This window comes from Jaculus jaculus, chromosome 1 (genome assembly GCF_020740685.1).
Source record: "Jaculus jaculus isolate mJacJac1 chromosome 1, mJacJac1.mat.Y.cur, whole genome shotgun sequence".
NCBI lineage: Eukaryota > Metazoa > Chordata > Mammalia > Rodentia > Dipodidae > Jaculus > Jaculus jaculus.
The window spans coordinates 108,470,642-108,498,437 of record NC_059102.1 but is presented as its reverse complement, the minus strand read 5'-3'; the positions used below and the strand labels follow the sequence as shown (position 1 = coordinate 108,498,437).

At 49.0% G+C, this 27,796-nt stretch overlaps 1 protein-coding gene and 1 long non-coding RNA gene across 2 annotated transcripts; one reads left to right on the top strand and one right to left on the bottom strand.

The window, feature by feature from the left end:
- Positions 1-23,952: 23,952 nt before the first annotated feature.
- Foxe1 (forkhead box E1) lies at positions 23,953-25,113 on the bottom strand. Its single transcript, XM_045145459.1, has one exon. It carries the CDS (start codon positions 25,111-25,113, stop codon positions 23,953-23,955), a length of 1,161 nt encoding a protein of 386 aa, XP_045001394.1.
- Positions 25,114-26,011: 898 nt separating this feature from the next.
- LOC123457766 lies at positions 26,012-27,345 on the top strand. The gene is made up of 2 exons (XR_006635144.1): positions 26,012-26,150; positions 26,883-27,345. It is a non-coding gene; the product is annotated as an uncharacterized LOC123457766 (long non-coding RNA).
- The last annotated feature ends 451 nt before the right edge of the window (positions 27,346-27,796 follow it).

Below are 27,796 nucleotides of genomic sequence, written 5' to 3'. Positions count from 1 at the left end.
TAGACCCTTTTGGGTTCCTGTCCCCTATTCCTTCCTAATTCTTCCCTGCCTGACATCAACTCCAAGTAGGATTCAGGAGAGATCATCTTTATGTATTTTACTATTACTATTACTGTTATTCTTATTATTTGTTATCTTGGAAGTTGAACTCAAGGCCTCACGTCTTCTGGGTCAGTGCTCTACCACTGAGCAACACTCCCAGCTCCCATATGTTTTTTTTTCATGCACATGCTCGTGTGTGTGTGTGTGTGTGCGTGTGTGTGTGTGTGTGTGTTATGTATGAGTGGGGGCTTGTATGTGCAGATGTGTGAGCCCCATGCACACATGTGTGGAGGCCAGAGGAAATTGTTGGATGTCTTCTGATGTCACTCATTTGGGCATTTCCTTGAGACGGAATTGCTCACCAAACCCCCGAGTTGCCACTTTCAATCAGACTGGCTGATCAGTGGGGCCTAGGGATTCTCCAGTCACTGATCCCCATGGGTTGGGGTCACGGGTGTGCACAGTCATGTACTGATAGTTTTTAAAGATTTCTTTAAAAATTATTTTTATCATACATATATGTGGAGAGAGGGGGGGGGGAAGTAGGCAGAGAGAGAAAGAGAGAATGGGCACACTAGGGGCTCCAGCCACTGCAAATGAACTCCAGATGTATATGCCACCTTGTGACTGGCTTACGTGGGTACTGGGAAATTGCAGGCAAGTGCCTTAACTGCTAAGCCATCTCTCCAGTCCCTATGTCCTACTATTTTTTGTGGGTGCTGGGGATCAAAATTCTCTCCGGGCAAGTGGTCTTAGCAGTTGAGCCATCTCCCCAGGCCCCATGAACTTTATAATTACATTACTGTGATGTGGAGGACAGACGTTCACCAGTTTCTGTGGACAGCATTGTTACAGCAGTGGATTGGCTCGATACCCACTCTGACTGGTTGATCTCTGGGCTGAACTAGTCAGCAAAATCTTTTAATATCACTCCTAGAGGCATGCACCCAAAACAAGCACAATGTCAATCAGTTTCATCCATTTGAACTTTTTACTAGTGCAAGCATCACCTTATGTTCATAATTTATATTCAAGACTTGCATGAATTTATAAGAAATAATAAGAGGTCCTGTGTATTCTCTACCTAGTTTCTTCCAATGGTAATGTTTTGTAACATAGCATACTGTTGTAACTAGGATAGTCTGGTCACGATGAGAGCTTTTCTATCACTGCCGGGAGTCTCATATTGTCCTTTTATATCCACATTCAACTCAAGAATGTCATGTAAAGCTAGGTGTGGTGGCACACACCTGCAATCCCAGCACTTAGGAGGCTGAGGCAGGAGGATTGGTGAGTTAGAGGTTAGCCTGGTTACATAACAAAACTCTGTCTCAAAACAACAGCTATAGAAATAGAACCATAAAGCATGTACTTTATTGGCATTGACTTCTTATTTATTTACTTATTTTTTTTGTTTATTTTTATTTATTTATTTGAGAGCAACAGACAGAGAAAGAAAGTGGGAGAGAGAGAGAGAATGGGCACGCCAGGGCTTCCAGCCACTGCAAACAAACTCCAGATGCACGTGCTACCTTGTGCATCTGACTAACGTGGGTCCTGGGGAATTGAGCCTCGAACCAGGGTCATTAGGCTTCACAGGCAAGCGCTTAACCCCTAAGCCATCTCTCCAGCCTGATTTCTTATTTATTTTTAAAAATACTTTTATTTATTTATTTGAGAAAGAGAGGCAGGTAGAGAGGGTGAGTGCCCCAGGGCCTCCAGCTGCTATAAATGAACTCCAGATGCATGCACCACCTTGTGCATCTGACCTATGTGGGTCTTGGGGAATCAAACCATGGTCCTTTGGCTTTGCAGGCAAGTGCCTCAACTACTAAGCAATCTGTCCAGCCCTATTTATCTTTTTTTTTTTTTAAAGCAATTTTATTTATTTGAGAAAGAGAGAGAGAGAGTAGGCATGCCAGGGCCCCTTGCCATTGCAAATTTCAGACACTATGCGTTTGGCCTCCTCTGGGTACTGGGGAATTGAACCCAGGCCAGCAGGGTTGGCAAGCAAGCACCTTTAACCACTTAGCAATCTTCCCAGGCCAGGAGCTGGCTTTAAAAAAAAATATTTATTTGCAAACACAGACAGAGATAGAGAGAAGAGAGACAGACAGCAAATGGGTGCGCCAGGGCCTCTAGCCACTGCAAACGAACTCCAGACGCGTGTGCCCCTTGTACATCTAGCTTACGTGGGTCCTGGAGAATTGAACCTGGGTTCTTTGGCTTAGCAGGCAAATGCCTTAACCTCTAAGCCATCTCTCCAGCCCAGGAACTGATTTTTTATAGAGAGAACAGATAATTGTGTATGTCAATAATTTATTCCTTTTTCTTGGCAACTAGTATTCCATTATCTGTTGAAGGACATCTTTTTTTCCCCCTTCCAGGTTTTAGTTTTTGTTTTGCCACTATGAAAAAAAAAAAAAAAAGCTGCTATAAACATTCACAATCTGCTTTTGGTGTGAACATAAGTCTTTTTCCCTGGGATAAATGCCCAGAGTATAATTGCTAAGGTGTATGGTTGTTGCGTGTTTAGTTTTATAAGAAACTGTCAAACTGTTTAGCAGTGACTACGGTTTTACATTCCCGTCTCAGTGTCTGAGTGATCCCGTTCCTCTGACTTCTTGCCAGCGCTTGGTGCTGTTGCTGTTTTCCTCTTAGCTGTTCTGATTGGTGTCCAGTGATAATGCACTCTGGTTTTCACTTGTGTCTTTTCAGTGGCTGATGATGTTGAGTGTCTAGTAGCTGCTTTTTCTTTTTTTTAAAAAAATTTTTTTGTTTATTTTTATTTATTTGAGAGCGACAGAGAGAGAGAGAGAGAAAGAGGCACATAGAGAGAGAGAGAATGAGCGCGCCAGGGCCTCCAGCCACTGCAAACGAACTCCAGATGCGTGCACCCCCTTGTGCATCTGGCTAACGTGGGTCCTGGAGAATCGAGCCTCGAACCGGGGTCCTTAGGCTTCACAGGCAAGCGCTTAACCGCTAAGCCACCTCTCCAGCCCAAGTAGTAGCTGCTTTTTCATTCCGCATGCACGCTGATGAAAGGCCTCCCTGTCTTCCCCATTTCCCAGCTGCAGTGCTTGTCTTCTTCCTGTTGACCTGTGTGTTGTCTCCATAGTCTAGATATGAATCTTTGGTTAGATATGTGGTTTGCAAATATTTTCCCCAATTGCAGCTTGCTTATTTTCCTTAACAAGATAGTTCACAGATGGTTTTTAATTTGAAAAAGTTCTATTTAGCCTGGGTGTGATGGTGCACGCCTTTAATCCCAGCATTCTGGAGGCAGAGGTAGGAGGATCATTATGAGTTCAAGGCCACCCTGAGACTACATAGTGAATTCCAGGTCAGCCTGAGTTAGAGCAAAACCCTTCTTGAGAGAGAGGGTACATGCTGCATTGGCACTAGAAAGCAAGTGTGGTATGAGGTTCTTGGTGGAATGCTCTATAAATGGTGACCAGACCCTTGTGCTGGGTATTAGTGAGTTCTGTTACTGCTTTTCTGTCTAGTTGCTCAATCACTGTTGAGAAATGGGTGTTGAAGTCTCCAATTTTATTTTATTTTTGAATTATTTATCATCATCATCATTATATTTTTGAGGCAGGGCCTCATATATTCCAGCTGGCTTTGAACTCACTATGTAGCCAAGCTAGCCAAGCCTGAACTCCTTGATGTTCCTCTCTCCATGTCTTAAGCACTAGGATTACAGGCATGCCTCACCATGCTAGGCTCAACGTCTCTGATTTTAACTGCGACTGCTTCTTCAATTCTGTTGGTTTTTGCTTCACATAAATTGCAGCTTTGTTGTTTGCTGAGTGCATACTGGAGGTTGCTTAGTGTTCTTGGTGGGGTTACCTTTTCCTTGTTATGTAATTCTGTTTTGTTGTTAGTAATTTTCTTTGCTATAAGTCTACTTTACACAATATTAATATAGCCCTCTTATTTGCTCTTAATTAATATTTACATGATACTTTCAACTGTTTGTAATGTAACTTTTTTTAATTGTTTTTTTGAGGTAGGGTCTCACTGTAGCCCAGGCTGACCTGGAATTCACTAAGGAGTCCTAAGGTGGCCTTGAACTCACAGCAATCCTCCTACCTCTGCCTCCTGAGTGCTGGGATTAAAGGCATGCACCACCACACCTGGCTACTTTTTGTTTTTTGTTTTTTGTTTTTGAGGTAGGGTCTCACTCTAGTCTAGGCTGACTTGGAACTCTGTAGTCCCAGGCTAGCATCCAACTCACAGCAATCCTCTTACCACCTCTGCCTTCAGAGTGCTGAGATTAAAGGCGCGCACCACCATGATGGACTTGTAATGTAACCACTTTAAATATCTTATTTGTATTTTTTTAAGAGAGAGAGAGACTGAGATTGAGAATAGACATGCCAGAGCCTCCAGCCACTGCAAACAAACTCCAGACTCATGCACCATCGTGTGTATCTGGCTTATGTAGGTCCTGGGGAATCAAACCTAAGTCCTTTGGCTTTGCAGGCAAGTACCTTAACCACTAAGCAATTTCTCCAGCCCTGTGCTGTAGCTATTGAAGCAAGTATTTTTGTAGACAGCTATGTTAATTTCTTATAGCTATCAAACCATAAATATGGTGATTTAAGACACGTATTTTTATTTTAGAGAGAGAATTGGCACACCAGGGCCTCAGCCACCACAATCAAACTCCAGATGTTTGTGCCAGCTAGTGAGCATGTTCAACCTTGCACTTGCCTCACCTTTGTGTGTCTGGCTTATGTGGGATCTAGAGAGTTGAACATATGTCCTAGGCTTCTCAGGCAAGCACCTTAACTGCTATGCCATCTCTCCAGCCTCAAGGCACTTATTTTTAAAAAATATTTTATTTATCTATTTATTTGACAGAATGAAATAGGGAGAGAGAGAGAAAGAAAGAATGGGCATGCCAGGACCTCTAGCCACTGCAAATGAACTCCAGATGCATGCACCACCTTGTGCATCTGTTTAACGTGGGTCCTGGGGAATCAAACCTGGGTCCTTTGGCTTTGCAGGAAAATGCCTTAACTGCTATGCCATTCCTCCAGCCCCCAAGACACTTTTAAAAATAAATTTATTTATTTATTTGAGAGAGAAATAAAGAGGGAGAGAGAGAGAGAGAGAATGGGTGCACCAGGGCCTCCAACCACTGCAAACAAACTCCAGTCACATGTACCACCTTGTGCATCTGGTTTATATGGGTATTAGGGAATCATATCTGAGCCCTTAGGCTTCACAGACAAATAGCTGTAACTGTTAAGCCATTTCTCCAGCCTAAAACAAGACGCTTTAAAAGAGAGAGAGAGAGAGAGAGAGATTGTATAAAAGAAGGATGGGGGGAGGGTCAATCAAAATTCAAGATATTCTGAATAAGGCATATGAAAATCTACTTTCTTGAATAACGGTACATCCAGAAATCATAGATTGTTGCTAGAAAATTTTCAGTGCGAGGAATGGGATACCTTCTGGTGAGTTGTTGACCATGGAAGTCCATGTTGCCTCCAAAACATTATAGGCTATTTCCAAGGCCCTTGGTTTCCCCTGAGAAAGAGATGGTAAGACCCTATTGCTGAAGACTTCACATGCCTGAGCAGCAAAGTCACTGAGAAATCAAGTTGGTGCTGAGCAGAAAACCTTCTCCCTGTAGCCCAGCCAACTGAATGTGGGAGAAAGTTACCCTGTATGTAGCCTTATGGGAGACAGAAGTCATCAGTGGTGAAAACAGTGGACACTGGAAGCCTCAAGTTTGGCCAGACAGGCCAAATGACTGAAAAAGTGCAAGAGTGGCATGTCTGCTCTGAAGGAAACCAACTGCTTTTTAATTGGACTGAAGGCCTGCTCTGTGGAAGGGAGTACATGCCTGGTACTAAAAACCTAATCAAAAGCCTATGACAGGGAAGGTCATGAGCCTTAGGGATATAAAGCCTGCTCTTGTCTGGATAAATGCATATATAACTCTCACCAAATTGCCCTGAAAGCACTACGCTCAATGATCATATTCATATATTAATGCTACTCTCACTTCTGCTTAGAGAAGCTTCTCTTTTCAGATGGCGATGACCACTGGGATGACCCAAAAGGCAACACAGTGCTGAGAAGAAGGGACAGAGGAGTGTCCAGCACTGAAACATCTCACACCCTCTAAGGCTCAGGGTCCATTGCAGAAGAGGTTGCAGAAAAAAATGTAAGAGCCAAAGGAAGGGTACCACTCCTTATATACAACTATCTGGACAGAAATTGGCCTCAATATCCAAGACCTCACAGTGCCTAGCAGTACCTACACAAGACCCTCATAATAGTAGAAAAAGATAATGACATCAAATTAAAAGAGAGACTAATGAAGAGAGGGAGGGGATGTGATGGAGAGCAGAGTTATGAAGGGGAAAGCAGGGGAGGGGAGGGAAATACCCTTGTTTGTTGTCTGTAAGTATAGAAGTTGTCAAATGTGTGTGTGTGTGTGTTAAAAAAAGCTAAGGCACTTGTCTACAAAGCTTAACAACCTGAGTTTGATTCCCCAGTACCCACATAAAGCCAGATGCAGAAAGTGGCACATGCATTTGGAGTTAGTTTGCAGTGGTTGGAGCCCCTGGTACTCCCGTTCTCTCTGTCTGTCTTTCTTCTATTTCTCTCTGCTTGCAAATAAATAATAAAGAAGGGCTTGAGAGATGGCTTAGCAGTTAAGGCATTTGCTTGCAAGGATTCATGTTCAACTCTCCAGGTCTCATGTAAGCCAGATGCACAGTGATGCAAGTAAGCAATGTTGCCCATGCGTATAAGGGGACACATGCCTCCAGAGTTCAATTGTAGTGGCAGAAGTCCTGGCATGCCATTTCCTTCTCTCTCTCTCTCTCATAAAAAAAAGCCAGTCTGTTGGGCTTGACTAAAACAGAATGATAAATAAAAATATTTTTATTTAGGACTGGAGAGGTGGCTTAGAGGTTAAGGTGCTTGCCTGCAAAGCCAAAGGACCCAGGTTCAATTCCTTAGGATCCATGTAAGCCAGATGCATAAGGTGGTGCATGTGTCTGGAGTTCCTTTGCAGAGGCTGAAAGCCCTGGCACACCCATTCCCTCTATATATTTGCCTCTCCCTCCCTCTCTCTCAAATAAACAAATAAATATTTAAATTTATTTACAAATAAATAATAAATAAAAATATTTTTAAAATGTTGAATCTTGGTCATTAGGTTTTGCAGGCAAGTGCCTTAACTGCTGAGCCATCTCTCCAGCTCCCAAGACCCTTTTTTTTTTTTTTTTGGATGTATGGTAGTTGAACCTAAGACCTTGCACGTGCTAGGCAAACATTCTACACTGAGTTATATTCCTAGTGCATTTTTCATTTTGTCTTTTGAGAGAGGCTCTCACTGTTAGCCAGGCTGCCCTTAAACTCTCAGTTCTCCTGCCTTAGCCTCCTGTGTGGCTGGATTTACAGGTATGCAACAGGCTTGGTTAATTTGCATTTATTTTCTAACAATTCTGAAGGCAAAAGTTCATTATATCTGGGCTAAAGTCAAGGTGTTGTTGAAGCCATTGCAGGCTCTGGGAAGAGTCTATTCCTCATTTCTTTCTACCTTTGGAGGAAGCCAGCTTTCCTTCACATGCCTCCCTCCAAATTCCTTTGTTCGTCATTTCATCTCTTTGTGTTAAATTTCCTTCTGCTCGTTTCTTTAAGGTTTAAGTGTGAATATGTGTGGATGCGAATGTTTTGTTTGTGTATGTGTGTGTGTTTTCTAGGTAGGGTCTCACTCTAGCTCAGGCTGTCCTGGAATTCACTATGTAGTCTCAAGGTGGCCTCAAACTCATGGTGATCCTCCTACCTCTGCCTCCCAAGTGCTGGGATTAAAGGCGTGCGCCGCCATGCCCAGCTATGGGAATGGTTAATCCTCTCTTCCCTCCTTTTTTTTTTAAAAGAAAAAAAACCAACTTTTTCCATTTTATTTTATTTATTTATTTGAGAAACAGAGAGAGAAGAAGAGAGAGAGAGAGAGAAAAAGAGAATGAGAATGAGTGTGCCAGGGCCTCTAGCCACCACAAACGAATTCCAAACACATGTGCCACCTTGTACATCTGGCTTTATATGGGTACTGGAGAAGTGAACCTGGGTCCTTTGGCTTTGCAGGCAAGCGCTTTAACCACTAAGCCATCTCTCCAGCTCCCACCTTCTTTTTTGAGACAGTCTCTTGTGTATTGATGTCACATGTGCAACAGTCTAGCTAGCCTGGGAGCTTCCAGATTCTCCTAGCTCCACGTTGCCGTGGGTGCATTGGGATCAAAGCTGCATGCACCTTTATGTGGGTGCTGGAGAACTGAATTTAGTCTGGCAGGCTTGCAAGCAAGCATCTTTAATGGCTGAGCCATCTCCCCAGTCAGCTTCTATTTGCTTCTTATGAAGACAGTGTTATATTTAGGGATCCCCAGTGGTCCAGGATAATTGTTCTGCATCAGATTTATTTCCTTTTAAGCTTTTTCTTTCCTTTCGTTTCTCTTTTCTTTTCTTTCTTTCTTTTCTGATTTTTCAAGATAGGGTCTCATTCTAGCTCAGACTGACTTGGAATTCACTCGGTGTTCTCAGGCTCTTTATTGTTTTTTTTGTGGTAAGGTCTTGCTCTAGCCCAGGTTGACCTGGAATTCACTAGGTTGTCTCAGGTTTGAACTCACAGGGGATCATCCTACCTTGGCCTCCTGAGAGATGGAGTTAAAGGCACGCACTACTATGCCCAGCTCTCTTTTATTTATTTGCAAGAGAAAAAAAGAGAAAGCTGGGCATGGTGGCACACACCTTTAATTCCAGCTCTTGGGAGGCAGAGGTAGGAGGATTGCTATGAGTTCAAGGCCACCCTGAGACTACCTAGTGAATTCCAGGACAGCCTAAGTTAGAGTGAGACCCTACCTTGAAAAGGAGAGAGAGAGAGAGAGAGAGAGAGAGAGAGAGAGAGAGAGAGGGAGAAAGGCAGAGTGAAGAGGAGAGTATGGGTGTTCCAGGGCCTCTTGTCTCTGCCAGCAAACTCCAGACACACACACTGCTTTGTGCATAGCAGACTTTGCAAACAAGTGTCTGTAATTGCTGAGCCATCTTCCCAGACCCCTGTGTCAGGATTCTTTTTTAAAATTTTTAAATTTTAAGTATCCATATTTATTTATTTGCAAGCAGAGAGAGACAGAAGAGAGATAGAATGGGCTCACCAGGGCTGCCATCCACTGCAAACAGACTCCAGTTGCGTGTGCCACCCTTTGCAAATGTTCTTATGTGGGCACTGGGGAATCGAACTTGGGTTGTCAGGCTCTGCAGGTAAGTACTTCAACTGCTGAGCCATATCTCCAGCCCAGGATTCTTAACCTAATGGCATCTGAACAGTCCCTTAGCCTAAAGTACCCATCCAAGTTTCCAAGAATTAGGGTGTGCGTATCTTTGAGGACCATCCATTATTCAGTCTGAGAGCACATGGCTGGGCAGAGACTCACTAGGCCTGTTGATGTGGGAGGGGTCAGAGGTTTTCTGAGCTCTGCCTGAAGCACTGCAATCCCTACAATTTCTTTCTTTCTTTCTTTCCTTCCTTCCTTCCCTCCCCCCTTCCTTCCTTCCTTCCTTCCTTCCTTCCTTCCTTCCTTCCTTCCTTCCTTCCTTCCTTCCTTCCTTCCTTCCTTTCTTTCTTTCTTTCTTTCTTTCTTTCTTTCTTTCTTCCTTTCTTTTTGGCATGTTGGGGTTACCACCTCCTTCAGCTCCAAGTCTGAGATATTTGAAGCAAACTTATGGCAAGCCTCCTGCCTCCATCTCCTAGGTGCCAGAATTACAGATGTATGCAACCATGCCTGGCTTTGTGTGCCTTTTATAGGACCAAGGAGATTATTGCAGTCACTAGAATGGAAGAGGGTGGAGGAAATGACACTATAGTGCCCTTAACATGGCCCTGCTAACTTCTGATAAAACTAAAACACAAATCATTTATTATGCCAGCATGGTGTTCCTTACTCCTCTTCCTCCTGTTTCTCTTTCTCCTCTTCCTTCTGGCTTCAAACTTGCTATGTAGAAGAGGATGACCTTGAACTCCTGATGCTCCTACATCCACACATCAAGTGCTGGGATTGCGGTATGCACAGCCACACCGGATGATAGTGCGCCTCTCTTCTCACCCCTCTACTGGATTTTGTTTGGTGGATTTAGTCATAATTGATCTTCCTCTTGGGCAACACAGCCTGCCCCCTACTGGCCAAACGGAATGATTTCAGAAACCAGTCGGAGAAACCTGATTCAGAGTCGTGAGCTCAGTGACCAGTAGCAAAATGATTCACGCTGACGGTGGAACTGGGGTGAGGGGAGGCCAGGGCTTGTCATATCATTGTTCCTAATCTTACACCTATTGTCCAGAATTGCAAGGCCTCTTCAAGACTTGATTGTACAGCTTCTCTTTGGTCTTTGAACTATGTCCCTTACCTTCCAATACATTCCTATTACTGAAAAATTATTTTGTTGCTTGCAATCAAAGCTTCCTGACTGCGGTGTGGTGGGAAAGGCCTCCCTGCGATATCCTCCTCAGCACTCCACTTGATTGCCTGTTAGAAGATGGGTGTAGAACCAAGAAGTGTATGTGTGTGTGTGTGTGTGTGTGTGTGTGTGTGTACACGTGCCTTCAGAGGCTATCTGGTATCCCAGGGTCTTGGGGCCAGGAACTTCTTTAGAAGTCATTTGGACTTCCACCCTAGGGGTGGATTCTCTTAGGGCATCTCTGCTGACTGTTTTTTCAGCACTGCTTGGACTCCCTTCCAGAACTCAAGGGCTCACCAGTGCCTGAGGCAGTCAGCATCACCCTTGGCTGCCTCCAACCATCTGAAACTTCTTTTATTAGCTGAGATCTGGTGCTACACAGCACTGATCTGCTCTGTGCACCCTGCTACTCCTCCCTCTCTGCCCCCAGGCTTGAAGAAAGAACAAGCTCAGTCTGACTTCCTTCGGGCTGCACAAACTGATTTGCCCAGGGCTTGGGTTCCAGCCCCCACTAGTGAGTTATTCCAGTTAGTCAATGCTCATCAAAAAGTGTGAGGCTCCAGGGCAACCCCAATCGTTGGAAAAGGGCACAGTCAGGTAGGACCATCACCTCCTCAATCCAGGCACTCTACCTCTTTGAATGCAACCTCAAACAGAACTCACTGTTACGGCAGCCTTCTGGCACCCCTGACTCATAGGGAGCTTAGAGTTCACTAAGCCTTTTTCACACATGCTGCTACCCATCCTGGCTTCTTCAGTTGGCCTATGTGCTGTTTTTTCTTTCTTTCCTTTTGAAATTTCACAGCCCTACTTAAAAATGCCACATAATTTGCCTAAATTGTCTAAGGCACGCTCAGAAACATCGTGCTATAATCAAGATTCCCTTGCAATGCTGTGAATAGGCAGAAGGAGATGTTAGGAAAGGCGGTGTCACTCTCAAAGGGTCCAAACAGCTCAAAGCAGGAGTCAACCTCAGCGCAGATTAGTGCTGGCTGTGGTCTCCAGAGGTAAGCCTCTCGCTTAAGGTTGTAATGCCGGTTACTCATTTCCTTTTGGGAGCAGTTAATTCTAATCTTAATGTCAGATTTAGCAGCCAAAAGAAAGTGGGTTGAATCTGCATTTTTATTGACACTGTACATAGTCATTTTTCAAGAAGGCTACAAAGTGGATTTGGGTATTGTGAAACTTGGATCCTATCCACAGAAATCATAAAATACTCCGTGTCGCTTGGCTCCTTGAGGGTCTGCTCACCTAATCACCCTTCCTTCTGTCACCTCAGGGGCTTCCCAGTGTCTTTGCTCTCCCTGGGTGTCAGGAGTACAGAAGGCAGGGTACCCAAGCTTCAGGTACCTCTCAACAAGTCTGGACTAATCTGGCAGAAGGATCCAAATCGCCAACTTCTCTCCTCCCCCCTTCTCCTTTCTCCCTTCCCTCCTTCTCCTCCTTTTCTTCTCCTCCTATTTCCTCTTCCTTCCTCTTCTGCCTCCTTCTCTCTCTCCCCCCCCCTATTCCTCAGAACATTCTGGCTAGAGATTGTGGTGTGAATGAGCCCCCATGTATCAGTTAGCTACTGCTGCGTAACAAGCTACCCAAAACTTAGTGACGTTTTTGCATGTGTCCATGTGTGCATGCTCATATGTATATGGGCACATATCCGGGGTACATAGACACATGTGTAAGCATGTGTGCAAGTGTAGAGTGTAGAAGGCAGAGGATGATGTTGTGTGCCTTTGCAGTCACTCTACACTTTATCTATTTTTGAGGTAGGGCCTAGCTTTAGCCCCGACTGACCTGGAATTCACTATGGAGTCTCAGGCTGGACTTGATCCTCCTACCTCAGCCTCCCAAGTGCTGGGATTAAAGGTGTGTACCATCACTTCATTTTTTTTAAGCAGTGTCTCTTGCTGAACCTAGAGCTCATTGATTTGGTTAGAATTAGTTAGCTACAGGGAACATGGCAGAAGAGGAGTAGAAAGAATATAAGAACTAGAGGATGGAGAAGAGTGCTGTGGAATGCTGCCTTCCAGACATGGGGTAAAAACCAACAGAGAAAAATCTGTGCTTAAGAGCTTATTGGTCAAAGCAAAATCACTCACAAACATTCGGAGTTAGTTCCACAAATGCTCCACAAACTAAAATATGCAATGCAAATTTTAAAAAGAATGAACTAGCCAGCAAGTCCCAAGGTTCTCCTGGCTCCACCTCCCCAGCATTGGGACTGCATGCACATTGCTACCATACCTGGATTTTATTTTACATGTGTGCATAGAGTCCAAGCTCAGGTCCTCCTGGTTGTGTGATAAGCACTTTACCCACTGAGCCATCTCCTGAGCTTTGAAATTTAGCAACTTAAAAGAACAGTATTTTGTGTGAGGGAGATGGCTCAGTAGTTAAAGAAACTTGCTTGCAAAGCCTGCTGGCCCGGATTCAACCTGGTTCAAACACCCAGTACCCACATAAAGCCAGATGCAAAAAGTAGCACATGCATGACACACCCATTCTCTCTCTTTCTCTCTCCTCACAAATAGATAAGATTTTTTTTTTATTTGTTTATTTGAGAGCAACAGACAAAGAGAGAAAGAGGCAGATAGAGAGAGAAAGAGAGAGAGAATGGGCATGCCAGGGCCTCCAGCCACTGCAAATGAACTCCAGACATGTGTGCCCCCTTGTGCATCTGGCTAATGTGGGTCCTGGGGAATGGAGCTTCGAACCGGGGTCCTTAGGCTTCACAAGCAAGCACTTAACTGCTAAGCCATCTCTCCAACCCCAAGATTATTTTTTTAAAGACAGCATTTATTATCTTGCGGTCTCTGTGGCTTGTCTAATTGTGTTCTTTGCTGCAGGGTCTCCCATAAGCCTACATGCATCTCGAGATGTAACTGGAAACTCTTTGCTTCATAGCTCACTGCTTGGTAATATTCAGGTGGGTTGTTGTTGTTGTTTGCTTGCCTGGTTTCTTTGTGTGTGTGTATGTGCTGCTGAGGGCCAAATGCAGGCCCCATACCACTGAACTACACCCCAATCCAGTTCTTTTTTTTTTTTTCCTTTGGTTTTTCGAGGTAGGGTCTCACTCTAGCCCAGGCTGACCTAGAATTCACTATGGAGTGGGCCTAGAACTCACGGCGATCCTCCTACCTCTGCCTCCCAAGTGCTGGGATTAAAGGCATGGGCCACCACGCCCGGCTCCAACCCAGTTCTTCATGGGCTTTTGGACAAAAGCGTCTCTCTTTCATTGTTTCCTTTCCCACATGGGCCTCGCCAGACAGCAGCTTACAACAGGCAGCTTGCTTCATTAGAGTAAGCAAGAGAAAGAGCGCCAGCAAGGTGGAAGTCAGTTCTCTGCCTGGGATGGGCAGCCTAGCACACTGTGTGTGTGTGCGCACATGTGCGTGTGCACACTTATATACACGCACTTGTGACTGTGTATGCGCACAAGCATGTAACCGCACATGTGGACACCAGATGCCAATGTTAGGGTCTTCTTTTATTGCTCTCCACCTGATTTTCTTTTCCCAATGTAGGGTCTCATTCTAGCACAAGGTGACCTAGAACTCACTATCTAGTCCCAGGCTGGCCTTGAACTCACAGCGATCTCCTACCTCTACCTGCCTAGTGCTGGGTTAAAGTTGGTGCCACTATGCCAGGAATTTTAGTCTCCACCTTATTTTAAAAAAAAAAAAAAAATTTAAAAATTATTTATTTATCTATTTGACAGAGAAAGAGGGAGAGAGAGCTAGAGCGCGCACGCGCGCACAAGAAAAAGAGAGAGAGAGAGAGGGAGAGAGAATGGGCACACCAGGGCTTCCAGCCACTGCAAACGAACTCCAGACACGAGCGCTCCCTTGTGCATCTGGCTAACGTGGATCCTGGCAAATTGAACTAGGGTCCTTTGGCTTTGCAGGCAAATGCCTTAACCACTAAGCCATCCCTCCAGCCCTGTCTCCACCTTATTTTGAGTCAAGGTCTCTCACTGAACCTGGGGCTTACAGATTTGGTGAGACTAGTGAGCTAGCAAGCCCTGATGATCCTCCTGTCTCTGACTCCCTAGTCCTGGGATTACAGGGGCATGCCACCATGCCTGGCATTTTACATGGGTCTTGGGGATCCAAGCTCAGGCCCTCATACTTAGGCATCAATTGTTTTACTGGCTGAGCCATCTTTCCAGGTTTGCTTATTATGTTTACCATATTATACTCATTACAAGCTAGTCTATTGGTCCAGCTCACTCTCATCAGGAGGAGATTATAGAGTGTGATTAGCTGAGACCAGGACCGTGGAGACCCACGTCGAAAGCCCACCATTCGTTGTGAGTGTATGGCACACACGGGGAGGGATGGAGAAGGCATGAGGACCACAGCTCCTGGCGTGTCCCTGATAACATTGCTGCTCCATCTAGAAGTCTGACACAGTAAGTGATGGCAGTGAGCAGGGCTTTGGGAACCCAGGTTCTGCCTGCTTAACATCGTGAGCAGAAATGGCGTGATGGATGTGAAGGCATTTGTGAATTGTGCCATGGTGGTTTGTTATGGTTCTCAGGGCCTTTTCATGTCATTATAACACAAATTTCTCACAAAACCTTATAAGTGGGCAAGATGGGGAAGTCTTACTAGTTTTATAGTGTGGAGACCTGAAGCCAGAGAGAAGTGACCAGGAAGCTGGGTGGCCCGCTGGACTTGGGCTTCTGTGCTCTCGCTGTGTTTATGTGAACGGATACCCATGGCACACCCATGGATTCTTTCTCTGTGCCTGGCATGGTGCCTTGCTCACTGTGGGTGCCCACAGCATTGGGGTCTGAGGAATGTGGTCAGTAGCAATAAGGTCAGAGGCAGCTCCCAGCCTGGTTCCTCAGCAAGGACGACCTGAGCCCAATTTTCCTGGCTGCTGGGTTTAGGGGTCATCAGGAAGCAAGGGAGTAGAGACCGAAGTGTTCTGAGAATGAGCGAACCTGCTTTAGTGTGAGGCCCTGGGGCGTCCTCCTCTGCTCCCAACATTTCCTCATTGGTAGTCAGTCCCTCCCAGGCGGTGTGAGGGGCTGGAGAAGCCCTAGCACAGCACAGCCCAGCCCACAGAGCTACCCAAGTGCCAGGCTGCATGATTGGTACCAAGGAGGGAAGGTGCTGTTCTGCCTATTATTATTATTATTATTATTATTATTATTATATTGGGTTTTCGAAGTAGGGTCTCACTCTAGGCCAGTCTGACCTGGAATTCACTATGTAGTCTCAGGGTGCCCTTGAACTCACAGCGATCCTCCTACCTCTGCCTCCTGAGTACTGGGATTAAAGGCCTGAGCCACCACGCCTGGCTGTGTTGTGCCCATTTTATTGCTAGAGAAAGCAAGGCTAAGGTTTCTGCCCTATCCCACAGGACTGGAACCAGCTGTTTACTCATGAAGACAGCAAACTGCAAAGCATCCACACAAGGTCAGGTTTTATAGCTGCGCCTATGGCCAGGTTCGTTTCCCGCCTGTGCGTTGTCTATGGGGTGCAGTGGGAGCCGCCCCCCATCTCTCTCAGATGGATTCAGGGAGGTCCTCGAGGGAAGGCAGCGAGTAGGTAACCTCAGGAGCACCGGGGCACAGTTCTCGGGCTAGCCCGCCCTCGGGAGTGTTTTGGGAGAGCTGTGTATGCGAAGTGTGGTTGGGGTGGAAAGCTGCTTCAGTGCTGGGGTTTGCTCGCCTCTCGCCCTGTGGCAGGCCTGGACTGGCCCTTGCTGGAAGGAAGTCAGGCCTCCTCCTCTAAGAGGAAGGGCCCTCCAGCCTGTGGTCGGGCATTGTGCTTGCTGGATTCCAAGCTGTCAGTCTCCTGGGAGGCAGGGCTCCGGGATGCTTAGCCCGCAGATTGTTTTGTTAGGTTTCTCCTATAATTAATTTGGAAATTACCCAGCTACCCACAGCTTCTCCCAGGTGTTCTATAAACTCCAAGCTTCCTCCTACAGCTTTCCCGTGGTGGGACCTCAGCCGCGAAGGTCCACAGAGGGCACCAGCCTGTGGAGGGAGAGCTTGGTTTTATTTTTATTTTGTTATTTATTTATTTGAGAGTGACAGACAGAGAGAGAAAGAGGCAGATAGATAGAGAACGGGCGCGCCAGGGCCTCCAGCCACTGCAAACGAACTCCAGACGCCTGAGCCCCCTTGTGCATCTGGCTAACGTGGGTCCTGGGGAGTCGAGCCTTGAATAGGGGTCCTTAGGCTTGACAGGCAAGTGCTTAACCGCTTAGCCATCTCTCCAGCCCTTTATTTTTATTTTTAAGCAAAGTCAGTTCCCTTTGGCTTTTGCACTAACCATTCAAAGCAACCAGGTCCACATACTTCCCAGACATTATCTTTAAGCCTCACACACCTTGTGGAGAAATTTAGAGGCTCAAAGACAGTAAGTAAACTGCAGGCAGCGTCAGCAGGCAAGTGCAAGTGATCCAACTGTGCATTCAGGGAGGGGAATTCCTCAGACTTCTCATTCACCTCGCTGTTCACGTAAGTCCAGTTCACGAAAAGACCATATGAACTTGACTTTGTCTTTTTTTTAAATCTATGCTTGTATGTGTGCAGGGGTTGGAGGTCAAAGGACAACCTTGGGTGTAGACCCTTGCCTTCTTTCTTGTTTGAGGCAGGGTCTTTTGTGTGCTCCTTACACATGCCAGGCTAATTAGCTCATGAGCTTCCAGGGATTCGAACTCAGATCCTCATGTTTGCATGACTAGTATTTTTACCCACTGGGCCATCTCCCCAACCCTGACGCTTGTCTTCTTATATCTCGCTTTCCTCATCTGAACGAAGAAATGTAGCTGAAGGCTGCTTCATCACAGGGCAGCTGTGAGAATCCAAGTAGGCCACATGTGCCCGGCGTGGTGGCGCACATCTTTAATGCCAGCACTCAGGAGCCAGAGGTAGGAGGATTGCTATGAGTTCGAGGCCACTCTGAGACTACATAGTGAATTCCAGGTCGACTTGGGCTAAAACATGCTTGCTACATCCTAAACACAGTGGACTCTGATCATGTTGGGATATTAGTCAGCCTTGTTTCTGTGAAGCTCCCTACAGTGGGCTCAGAATTCTGGCCTGGGGTCTAGGATGCTAAATCACTGAGTAATCACGGGAAGTCTCCAAGAGAATGAACCAAGGGGTCAGTGCGCTCCTCAACACCATGCCCTGCGAGCGCCACCTTCTGCATTGGCTGGCATACCATCAGCTGCAAGTAACAGAAAGGTCAAGGGTAACCCCACACTTGAAGGCCATGGCTTATTTCCAACACCAAGTGTCCAGAGTAGAATGACGGCTTCCAGGGCTGGATCTTTCAGCAGCTCAGGAGTGTCCCCAGGCTCCAGGTCCCTCTGCTCCCACCTTTCTGGTCTGCTGTCTTCTGCAGGCTCTTCTCTCAGGCTGGACACCCTGGGTCCCACATGGCTGCCACACTGCAAGGGTCTCACTCAGCATCCAGAGGTTTAAAAGGGCCACTGCTGCTCTTTTCTGTCTGTTTTTAAGAAGAAAGACATGCTTCCCAGAATTCTCAGCAGACTTTCCAGGGCATCTCATTGGCTCCAAAATACCTGTGACAAGAGTGATGGAATTATCAGTACATCTACCTTAAAATGTCAAGATCAGGCTGGAGGGATTGCTCAGTGGTTAAGGTGCTTGCCTGCAAAGTCTGACGACCAGAGTTCGATTTCCTAGTACCCATGTAAAGCCAGATGTACAGGGTAGCATATGCATATGGAGTTTATTTGCAGAGAGATCCATCCCAGGGCCTTGCCTGATTGCTGGGGGCTAAGGGCAGAGGTGGTAAGGAGGTTCTATCAGCGCAGCAGGGGTGCTCACACTGTCTCTTGGTTGCTGGAAGCTTCTGTGCCTGCAGGACCAGAGCCTTTCTGCTCCGCCCATGTGGGTGAGAAGCTTCTCCTGGTTCCCAGATAAGCCAGTGCCCTACACCCACTTTACACCTGCCTGGGATCTACTGGGACTCAGCTGCCTCATTCATCTCTTAACTCTGGGAGGGGATGACAGCAGACCCCTGGGGCTCCCGGACTCTCCTTTCCAGTGTCCAGATAATCCTCTGGGCTCAGTGGGAAGTCACAGCCTCCTCTCTGAAGAGGGGATGTGGGGCTGGCATGGGAACATGTGGAGCTCCACAGGGAGTGTTGTTCTCTCGTGCCAAGCAGTGCAAACCATTCCGCTGCAAAGCCCACTTCACCTCAGCTAGAGAGAGGGGGTCATGGGGTAGACCAGGCCAGCTTGTGAAGAGCCTTTCTCCCCTTCCCCCATCTTGACTGTCCTTTTTTTTTTGTTTGTTTGTTTTTGTTTTTCGAGGTAGGGTCTCCTGAGATGCTCTAGCTCAGGTTGACCTGGAGTTCACTATGGAGTCTCAGGGTGGCCTTGAACTCACAGCGATCATCTTACCTCTGCCTCTCAGGCATGCACCACCACGCCTGGCTCTAGACTATTTTTCTGTTTTGCTCCCTGCTCCATTTGGTTTGAAAAGCAAATCCAGTCTGCTTTCCCTCTAGGTAGCTCTGAGCTATTTATTTACCTCCCAAACTACACCCCATTCTAATCTCCCAGCCCTCATTCCTGCCCCCTCTCCAATTCATCAATTCTACTTTCACAGAATCTTTCAGGACAGCTATGCGCAGGCTCTATGTGACATGGACGCCGATGGCATTGAGAGTGGGGGCAAGTCACACACCCCTTTGGGCTTTACACAGAACACACACTCATGGTATTTCTGTTCACCACCATAACTGCACACGCATATGCGCAGTGAGACGGGAGTCCAGGCTCAGTGTGTCGGTCCTGGAAGCAGTGCTGTCCCAGTCAGTCCTTCCTGATCCAGGCTCACTTCAGAATTGCTTTTCCCCAAGCACAGTTACCTTGACATGACCAGGAATTAGCAGCCCCTAGGATGAATGAACACAGAAACCCAAGTTCTCCAGGAAGGTGTATGCGTGTAAAGGATTTCTGAAGGCACCCAGGACCCTGGCTTTCTATAGAGGCCCCCTCAGCCCGCACTGGCTCAGAGACAGGGCTCCTTCCTGCTGGCCACTGGCTGCTTCTTAGAAGACGGCTTTACATGTTCCATAACTAGAAACATCCCAGACTTGGAGCTGAAGTAGAGGTCAGGGGTCAAGTTGATTCCATATTTCAGCAAATGTGTGACTGCTGTTTAGGGAGGACAGCACCCAAGTGCCTCAGCTGGCAGCCAGCTGCTGCCCTGGTCCTAGCACCCCAGCTTCAAGACGCCTTCAAAGAGTCTGTTCAGGGTCATTGTGAAAGTCAGCCACCTATGCGGCTGGAAGGACGCAGTGAGGTGCGCTCTAAGGCCCAGCATTCCCAGGCTTACAAGGAAGATTATCCCTCCTGTTTTGTCCCTGGCAACCCAGCCCTCTGGCTCCCTTCTGTAGCCAGTGCCACAAGGTAGCGCTGTGGCTCCACTCAGGGGTATTACCCCGAGAGGGCTGGAAGCTCTTTGGGGGTCTCTGTTCTCAGTAACATACAAGTTTTGTTTTTTAATTTTTCCAAAGTTCTGCCTTGCCTAGGGAACATAATCATACGAGACGGACTTGTTCAAGACAAGGTCTGGTCCAGTAGCTCCCAGTGGGACCCGAGATCCAGCAGGTTCCTGAGCGTGTTCATGCAGCTTTGGTGTCTTGTAGGAAATCTCAGGGAGGGCTTCCCTGCCCCTCTAGCTTCTCCCGGGGCCAGCAGAAGTGTGTTCTGAATTCAAGCGATCTACACAACAGGCGTTAGAGATCATGAGAGCACAAAGGACTTCTCAATTTTAAAGATGCCGAAACTGAGGTCTCCCCAGAGCCAGAAGGATCTTGAATCAAAATCACGAAGTAATGCAGGGACAATTGTCAAGACTCAGACCATCTGAATTGGGGAGCACACACACGGCTACTGAAATGTTAACTCAGTGCAAACAACTGTGTGTATGTGTGTGTGTGGGGGGAGAGTTCAACTGAGGCAGATTAAAAAAAGAGAACAAAAAGAAAAAGTTATGCGACTTCTTTTGCAAGTTTCCCCTCGCTTTAAGTAAAAAGAAAGAGAAGGGCGCCACTAGAGCCTTTTATTTTAATAGTCGAAAGGAGTGTGTTTGGTGTCTCACTATGGAGCCAAGGCAGGGTTGTCTTGGAGTTCACCGTGTAGCCCAGGTTGGCCTTGAACCTGTGGTGATGATTCTTCTGTTAGGATAGTTACAGGCACAAGCCACCGCCCGTGCTTCTTCCTTCTCTCTCTCTTTTTTTTCCTTACATATATTTCAAGACAATAAACACATCTTGGTTTTATGATAAAATAATGTTAATAAAAGAAATTTTGCAGAGTTCTCAAAAAATGAGAGTAAGAGTGAGCCAGATACAGCAGCATCGCTTTGGTGGAGTTCTGCTCAAACTTTCCAGAAAATTTTCTCTTTACTCTTCTGGGGAGGAAGGGCGGCCGCCGCTGACGCCGTCCCAGGAACCGCACCCCGCTGCTCCTCGCCCGAGTCCGGACACCTCCTTCCTAGCCGGGCCGCTCGGATCTTTCCCCCTAAATCGGAAAAGAAGTGCCTTCCCTATTCCGTTTTCGTGCTTAACCACCTCGGGCCAAGTCCGCTTTTGTTGCTAGTTTCCTAAGCTTAATTGCAAAGCAACGTTAATTTGAAAGAAAATAAATGTTAGAGCTCTAGGGCGAATTCTAACGAGCCTTGGGCAATTAGGGAAGAACGCATCTAATTACCCGCAGCCCGGGGCGCCTGCCCACGACGCCGGTGCCAGGCCCGCAGAAGGACCAGCTGGCTTGTCCGCGTTCGCGATCAGAAGAGAAAGGAAAGCAGCGCATTTCATCTCCAGCACCCCCACCTGAGGAACCGGGAGGTCCAGGCTCACCGTTTGTTTTTTTTTTTTGGGGGGGGGGGGGCTCTTCCCACTGCAGGGCAATGTTCTGGAGCCTGGAGTCCCGCGGCATGGAGGGTCCCCTGGGTGGGCCTCTTGTGGACGCGTCCTTTCCAGTGACGCTGACTCTCGCCATTGGCATCATCTCACCAACCTCGTTTGGGGGTGCGATGACACCTCCCTTTCCCACACCAACTTGCTGCCTTCAGGGGCTTTATCGTGACGCCCCAAATTTGGTGACAAAAGAACGTTTATGCCGTCCCAGTGCACCTAAGCCTGGCCGTAAAGCGCTTCTACCTTTGCTGTCTCCGTTAACTATCAGGGCGACCCTCTGAGGCCCCGGTCCCTAACTCTCATTTCACAAATAGTGGGTTAGTTTAAGGCTTGGGGAGTTGTCAAAGCACTCGATTTGGTAATAAGGAAACCAAGGCTCAATTCCTGCAATAACCAGTTGCAAAAATTGCTTTTCAGCAACCTCAGTCCCCAAGCTGGCGGATAAAACTGGGTGAACAGTCAATTTCCACGTCTGCCAATGAGGCAAGGATTCCCCAGCTCCATGCCTGCCTAGCTATGGAGAATCCTTGAACTTCATAACTGAAAGGGCCCACTGGGAAAGAAGAGGGTCCCAGCGTCTGGGCTTTTCCAGGGTACCAGGCCTGGTTTGGAATCTGTAGGCACCCACAGCCGGGAGTCAGTGGGTCCACTATCCATCCGCCTCCAGGTGGCCACTTACCAGCACAGAAGCCAGGAAGGCCCAGTACTTGGACCTTCGTGGTCACGCATACTAGCCACGGGCATCATGTTGCTATTGAACACTTGATATGTGGCTAGTGCAAAGATGGATGAGCTGTAAATAGAAAATACACTCCAAAATTCAAGGACATTGAGTAAAAGATGACATCTCAACAGTTTTTTTAATTGAAATATTTTGGATACTTCAGTTTAAATACATCATTACAACTAATCTCATTTTTTTTTACTTTATTAATGTGGCTACTAGAAAATTTAAAATTACATTTGTGGTTTATACTCTGACAGCGCAATTTAGACAAATACCCGTCTGGACTGAACCAGATTCACTGGTCTCTGTGAACAGGACAGCAGTCATCATTTAAAAAAAAAAAAAATACCAGTGCTTTTCATACCATCTTCTCCCCCACAAAGTTAACTACGCAGAAAGAGGCGATGTTTCTCTTGCCAAAACCAACTTGCTCAAAGATTTGTTATTATTATTATTATTAAAGCTGTTGCCCTGAACAGATGTTTGTCTGAAAAGCAGTGAGTGGAATTCTTACTTAATACAAGAAAATTTTGCTCAGAACCAAAATGTACAAGATTTCTCAAGACAGAGATGGAAGAGGTTGGAATTTCTCAGATTTTGGTGAACCGGCTCCCTCAAACAAACAAGATACAAAACGAAGTTTTAAAGTTTTTTTTTTTTTTAAATTCACTTCGCTGACTGCCTAATTTTTCTCTTTTCTTTATGTCCAGGGAGGCTGCTGAAGGGTAGACGAACAGAAGTGCCAACCCCAGCTACCAAAACCCCTCCTCAGGGTGTTCCTCCAAGTCCTCCCAGATCTTTGAACTTTAAAGTTCACCCATTGAGTCCATGTTGTTTGGTGGGAAATATCAGATTTTTTTTTGACTGGGTCGTCAGAACTGTGGAATTACCAACACATTCTGCTCAAAAGATCCAATGATTATGATATAATCGCTGCTTGGCGCTAATCCTGGAGACTCTAGGTTAGACGCTTGCCACGAACTGTTCCAATTGTCTAGATGTCATGGGGTGGCTACTCAGAAGCCCTGGGTGGCTTACCAATAATGCCAACTATGGAAAGGTGGCACCCAAGGTGACGGGGCCATTAAAAATAATGAGAGGGTATAATCACACCGCCTCCTGTGTAGTCGATAGCGATCGAAAGTTCATGTGGCGGGACTAGGTCGCACTGGGGACCCGAGGCACAGTTCCCAATGTGAATGAGGTTCGTGGTTAAAGGGCAGAAAAAACCACCCCAGCTCAACTGGAGCAAATTAAAAAAAGAAAGAAAAAAATTACGCGACTTCTTTTGCAAGTTTTCCCTCACTTTAAGAAAAAAAAAAAGGCGCCGCCAGAGCCTTTTATTTTAATAGTCAAAAGGACACGATGCTGACCAAGTAATAAGGCCCGAGTTTTGCGCAGCATAGCAAATCACCATTTGCTCCCATCAGACTCGGCAGTTTGGATTCTAGATTTCTGGAACACACGACGACGCTGACCCCTCCACCTTCTACAGTCTTGGAACCTCCCTAGCGGAATGCCAGAAAGTCCTTTAGTGCTTCGCTTCCCGCAGGGTCCCTCGCGCCAGTGCAGGCCGCGGTAGCCTCTCCCCACCTCCTCCCACGCGCCGAGCCCGTCGGTGTGCACACGGTGCGCCGGGCGACCAGGCCGCTAACAGCGCCGCCGGGCACTTCCAGCAGGTCGTCTCCGTTCGATCCTCCCCTAGTCCCATCCCCGGGTGGCGGGAACGTTTAGTTCGTGCGGACGGAGGTTGTCTCTGGGTTCTCGCGTCCGCCCTCGGCTCACATGGCCGACACGAAGCGCTCCACTGCGCCGGGGTAGGCGGCGGCATGGCGGACGTGGTAAGCCCCACCGCCGCCTCCTCCACCCCCTCCGAGCTGCCCCGCGGGGTTGTAACACGGCCCCAGCGCCGCTCCGAACTGGCCGGGCGACGTGCGCCCGTAGAAGTCCACCGCGCTCTCCCCGCCGCCGCCGCCGCCGGCCGTGGAGGGCGAGGCGGGCGCGGCCAGGCGGCCGGCGGCGAACAGCGCGCCGCCCGCGCCCTGCGGGTACGCGCCGTCGGGGCCCGCGTAGGCCGCCGCGTAGGCCGAGGGGTTGGCGGGCCGCGCCCCGGAGCAACCGGCCGCCGCCGGGTAGCCGGCAGCGGCGCCGGACGAGGCGAAGGCGCAGGAGCCGCCGGGCGCCGACGCCGACGCGGCGGGGCCGAGCTCCGGGCTGAGGGGTCGCTCGGGAACCAGGCCGAAGACGCGGCAGGGGCCGGGCGACGCGGCGGGGTAGTAGACGGGCGGCGGCGGGGGCGGCGCGGCGGCGAGGGGCGCGGGCGCGTATCCCGCGTAGACGGCCCCCGGGTAGGGCGCGCGCGCGCCGGGCACGGCTCCCGGGAAGATGGCGGCGGCGGCGGCCGCTGCTGCGGCTGCTGCTGCGGCGGCGGCGGCCGCGTCGTGCATGTAGGCCGGGTAGGTGGACAGGTCGGAGCGCTTGAAGCGTTTGCGGCGGCGCAGGAAGCTGCCGCTCTCGAACATGTCCTCGGCGTTGGGGTCCAGAGCCCAGTAGTTACCCTTGCCCGGGCGGCCCGCCTCGCGCGGGATCTTGAGGAAGCAGTCGTTGAGCGTCAGGTTGTGGCGGATGCTGTTCTGCCACTTCTTGGGGTTGTCGCGGTAGAACGGGAAGCGCTCGGTGATGAACTTGTAGATGCCCCCCAGCGTCAGGCGGCGCTCGGGCGCGTGCGCGATGGCCATGGCGATGAGCGCGATGTAGCTGTAGGGCGGCTTCCCGCGCTGCAGGGGGCGCTTGCGCCGGCGCCCACCCCCGCCGCGGCCGGTCGCCTCCGCCGGGACCCCCGAGCCCGCCACCGTGGCGTCGCCGCGCTCCTCTTTCACGGCCGCCAGAGCCTCGGGCTGCGGCGGCGGGGGTGGCGGCGGCGGTCCGCTCTCGGCCGTCATGGCGCGGAGGTCCCTCGAGGTCCCCGGCGTCCGCGCCGCCCGCCGCTCTCGACGGCCGCGGTGGGGGCGGCTCGGGGAGCTGCGGGCCTGGGTCCTGAGCGCCTGGGAAGCGACGCTGGGCCCCGGGCGCAGAGCTCTGGGAGTGCCCGCCGCTGCCACCCAGCCGGCTTCGCGCGCGCTGAAAGCTGGGCACGCTCGGCTCCGGCCAGCGCGGCAGACTCGGGAGTGTCCCGCCCACCGACGGCTCAGCTCGTGAGGTTCGCGAGCTCGAGACCAGGCGGCGGTGTTGAGTGAGTGGATCGGGACCAGGTTAGGCTCAACGGCCAAAAAAATGTCCTAGGGCGTCCTGGTGCCAGGCGGTCAAGGGGTACGGAAATGGTTCCCGGTTGGCACGGCGTCAGCTGATTCTGAAGTCTCCGGCAGGTCCGAGGAGAACCGTCGAGGTCGAGCGTGCGGAGCGAGCTGCAGGCCCGAAGACCTGGGGCGAGGGCAGGTAGGGCAGGCGCGCGGCACTCTGCCCGGGGTCTCCGGTGCCGTGGGCCTGCGGGCAAAGACGGGCGACACCCAGGCAGCAAGACGGGCGACACCCAGGCAGCGAGGTGAGCGCGCTGACCTGGTGGGGCGCCGCCGGCGAAGACTCCCCTCCGCAGCCGCGGACTCCAGCCTCCAGTACCGCGGGCGAGATGCTCCCCTGCGCACACCTGGGCCAGCTCCTCCCTCCGCCCGCTTCTTCTCCTTAAAGGCGCCAGGAAGCGCGGGGCGTAGCCGGCTCCCCGCCCGCCCCCCCGACTGCCCGCCCTTGGGTCTCTGCCTCGGGCTCACCTCCCCAGGTAGGAGCTGCGGCGGCGGTGCAGCCCGAGCCCCACAAACGTCAGAGCGAGGGAGGGCGCTGGGAGATGCCCAGGGCCGGCCCCCCTCTAGACGCCCGCGGGAAGACTGAGGCCTGGATCGCCAGGAGGTCGTGGTGCCAGAACTGAGCGCTTCCGGATTGGATATTTTTGTTCCCCCTGGCCACTGCGGAAGACAGGGACTCCCAGGTGAAAAGGGGCTCACTTTATTTTTCTGTCGGGAGAGGGCAAGAACTAGCCGGGATTGAGAGGGGCGCCTGGTTATTGTAAGGTGGAGAAAAGAGTGGCTCCTGGGTCTTCTAACATGATTTCTGCCAGCCCACTTACCAGTCTAGTCCCATCTTTCAGAGGAAGATTCCGAAGCCCCAAAGGCCCTGGGCCAAGTTCGCTGTTGTCAGGATCCTCTGTGATAGATTTAGGACGTCTCTATCTACTAGTGCTACCGCTATCCCGTTCTGGGTCCCAAGCTTCCCCACCATTCCTTGGTTTGGATAGCAAGAGCCCTTCCAGTGTAGACATTCAGGGAATGCTGCTCCATTCCGTCTTGTGTAAGTGGCAGAAAAGGTTATCCTCTGTATGATGGAGAGAGGTGCCCAGTTAGACAAGGGGAGCTAGAAGCCTGGCCTCTAGCCGGCACATTTTCCTCCAGTAACCCCTGGCCGGGGCAGTGGAGAGTGAGGGCTGCATAGGAGGTGGGGGATTAGGGCGGTGTGGCGGGGGCTGCTTCGGGTCAGCACGTCTCCTGGGAAAGGGTCAGGCAGAGGGACTATTTGCAGGTGTCCAATTTCTGATGAGGTTTGCTGTATTCCTAAGGCAAGATTGGGTGCCAGAGCGACACTCTGTGAGGTGCGGGCCCATTGTCCTGCACTTTTTCCGTGGCTATTAGAAAAAAAAAAAAAACCTGTCCATTTTTCCTCGCAGGTGTCCGGGACATGTGTACTGCTTCTACTACTAGGACTTGGGCCTCGAAGCCAGCTCCAAAGGCTCCAGCTTTCCCAAGGGACTGGTGCAGAGCCCAGCGGAAGGAAGGTGGAAGGTGTCTTTTAAGTAGAGAACCCCAGCGGAGGGTTTTGGCCTAAGGTGGCCAACCTTCAGGAATTTTAGTTGCATTCTTCAGGTGAGCGACTTGCGGAAGTCTTCAGGTCTTCAGTCTGAAGAAGAAAGAGGCAAAGAGCCCAGACCCTCCCTCAGTCTGCTGACCCGAGAGTGTGGAAGTGCCCTTTGCTTGACGTCAGTCCCCAGCAGAGGGACCCCAACAATGTAGAGGGCTTTACACTCCATGCAGCTCCCCCCTCCCTTTCCCAAAGTAAAGGAATGAAAATTCAGGGTTCATCATGTTTCCTTTTACCAAAAGAGGAACAATTAAAACAAACTTTTACTTTAACTAGATTAGACCATTGCCATCTTTTAATAATGGTTCTTTGGTTGTGTTTCCAAGATTTTGAGATCTACATTTCCAGATTTTAATTTCTAGACCACCATCCTAATGTGATTCCGTGAATTCCTGTGGCTTTAACTTCTTGTCGAGTGTCTGAAAGGCTCTTTTCTTTTCCTCTCTTTCTTTCTTTCTTTCTTTCTTTCTTTCTTTCTTTCTTTCTTTCTTTCTTTCTCTCTCTCTCTCTCTCTCTCTCTCTCTCTCTCTCTTTCTTTCTTTCTTTCTTTCTTTTCTTAAATATAAGCTAGGAACGAGGCTTTGTGCCTGAGATTATGCTGCTACTGTGGGAGCTGCCACTTCTCTACTTGTTGGGTTTTTTTTTCCCCCCATATACTCTACAGTATATGTTTTCATTTGAATTCCCATTTAGGGATGGCTGACTGGAAGATTTGAGTTTATA

Coding starts and splice junctions, on each gene's coding strand:
- Foxe1 (XM_045145459.1), bottom strand. CDS start 25,113: ATGACGGCCGAGAGCGGACCGCCGCCGCCACCCCCGCCGCCGCAGCCC.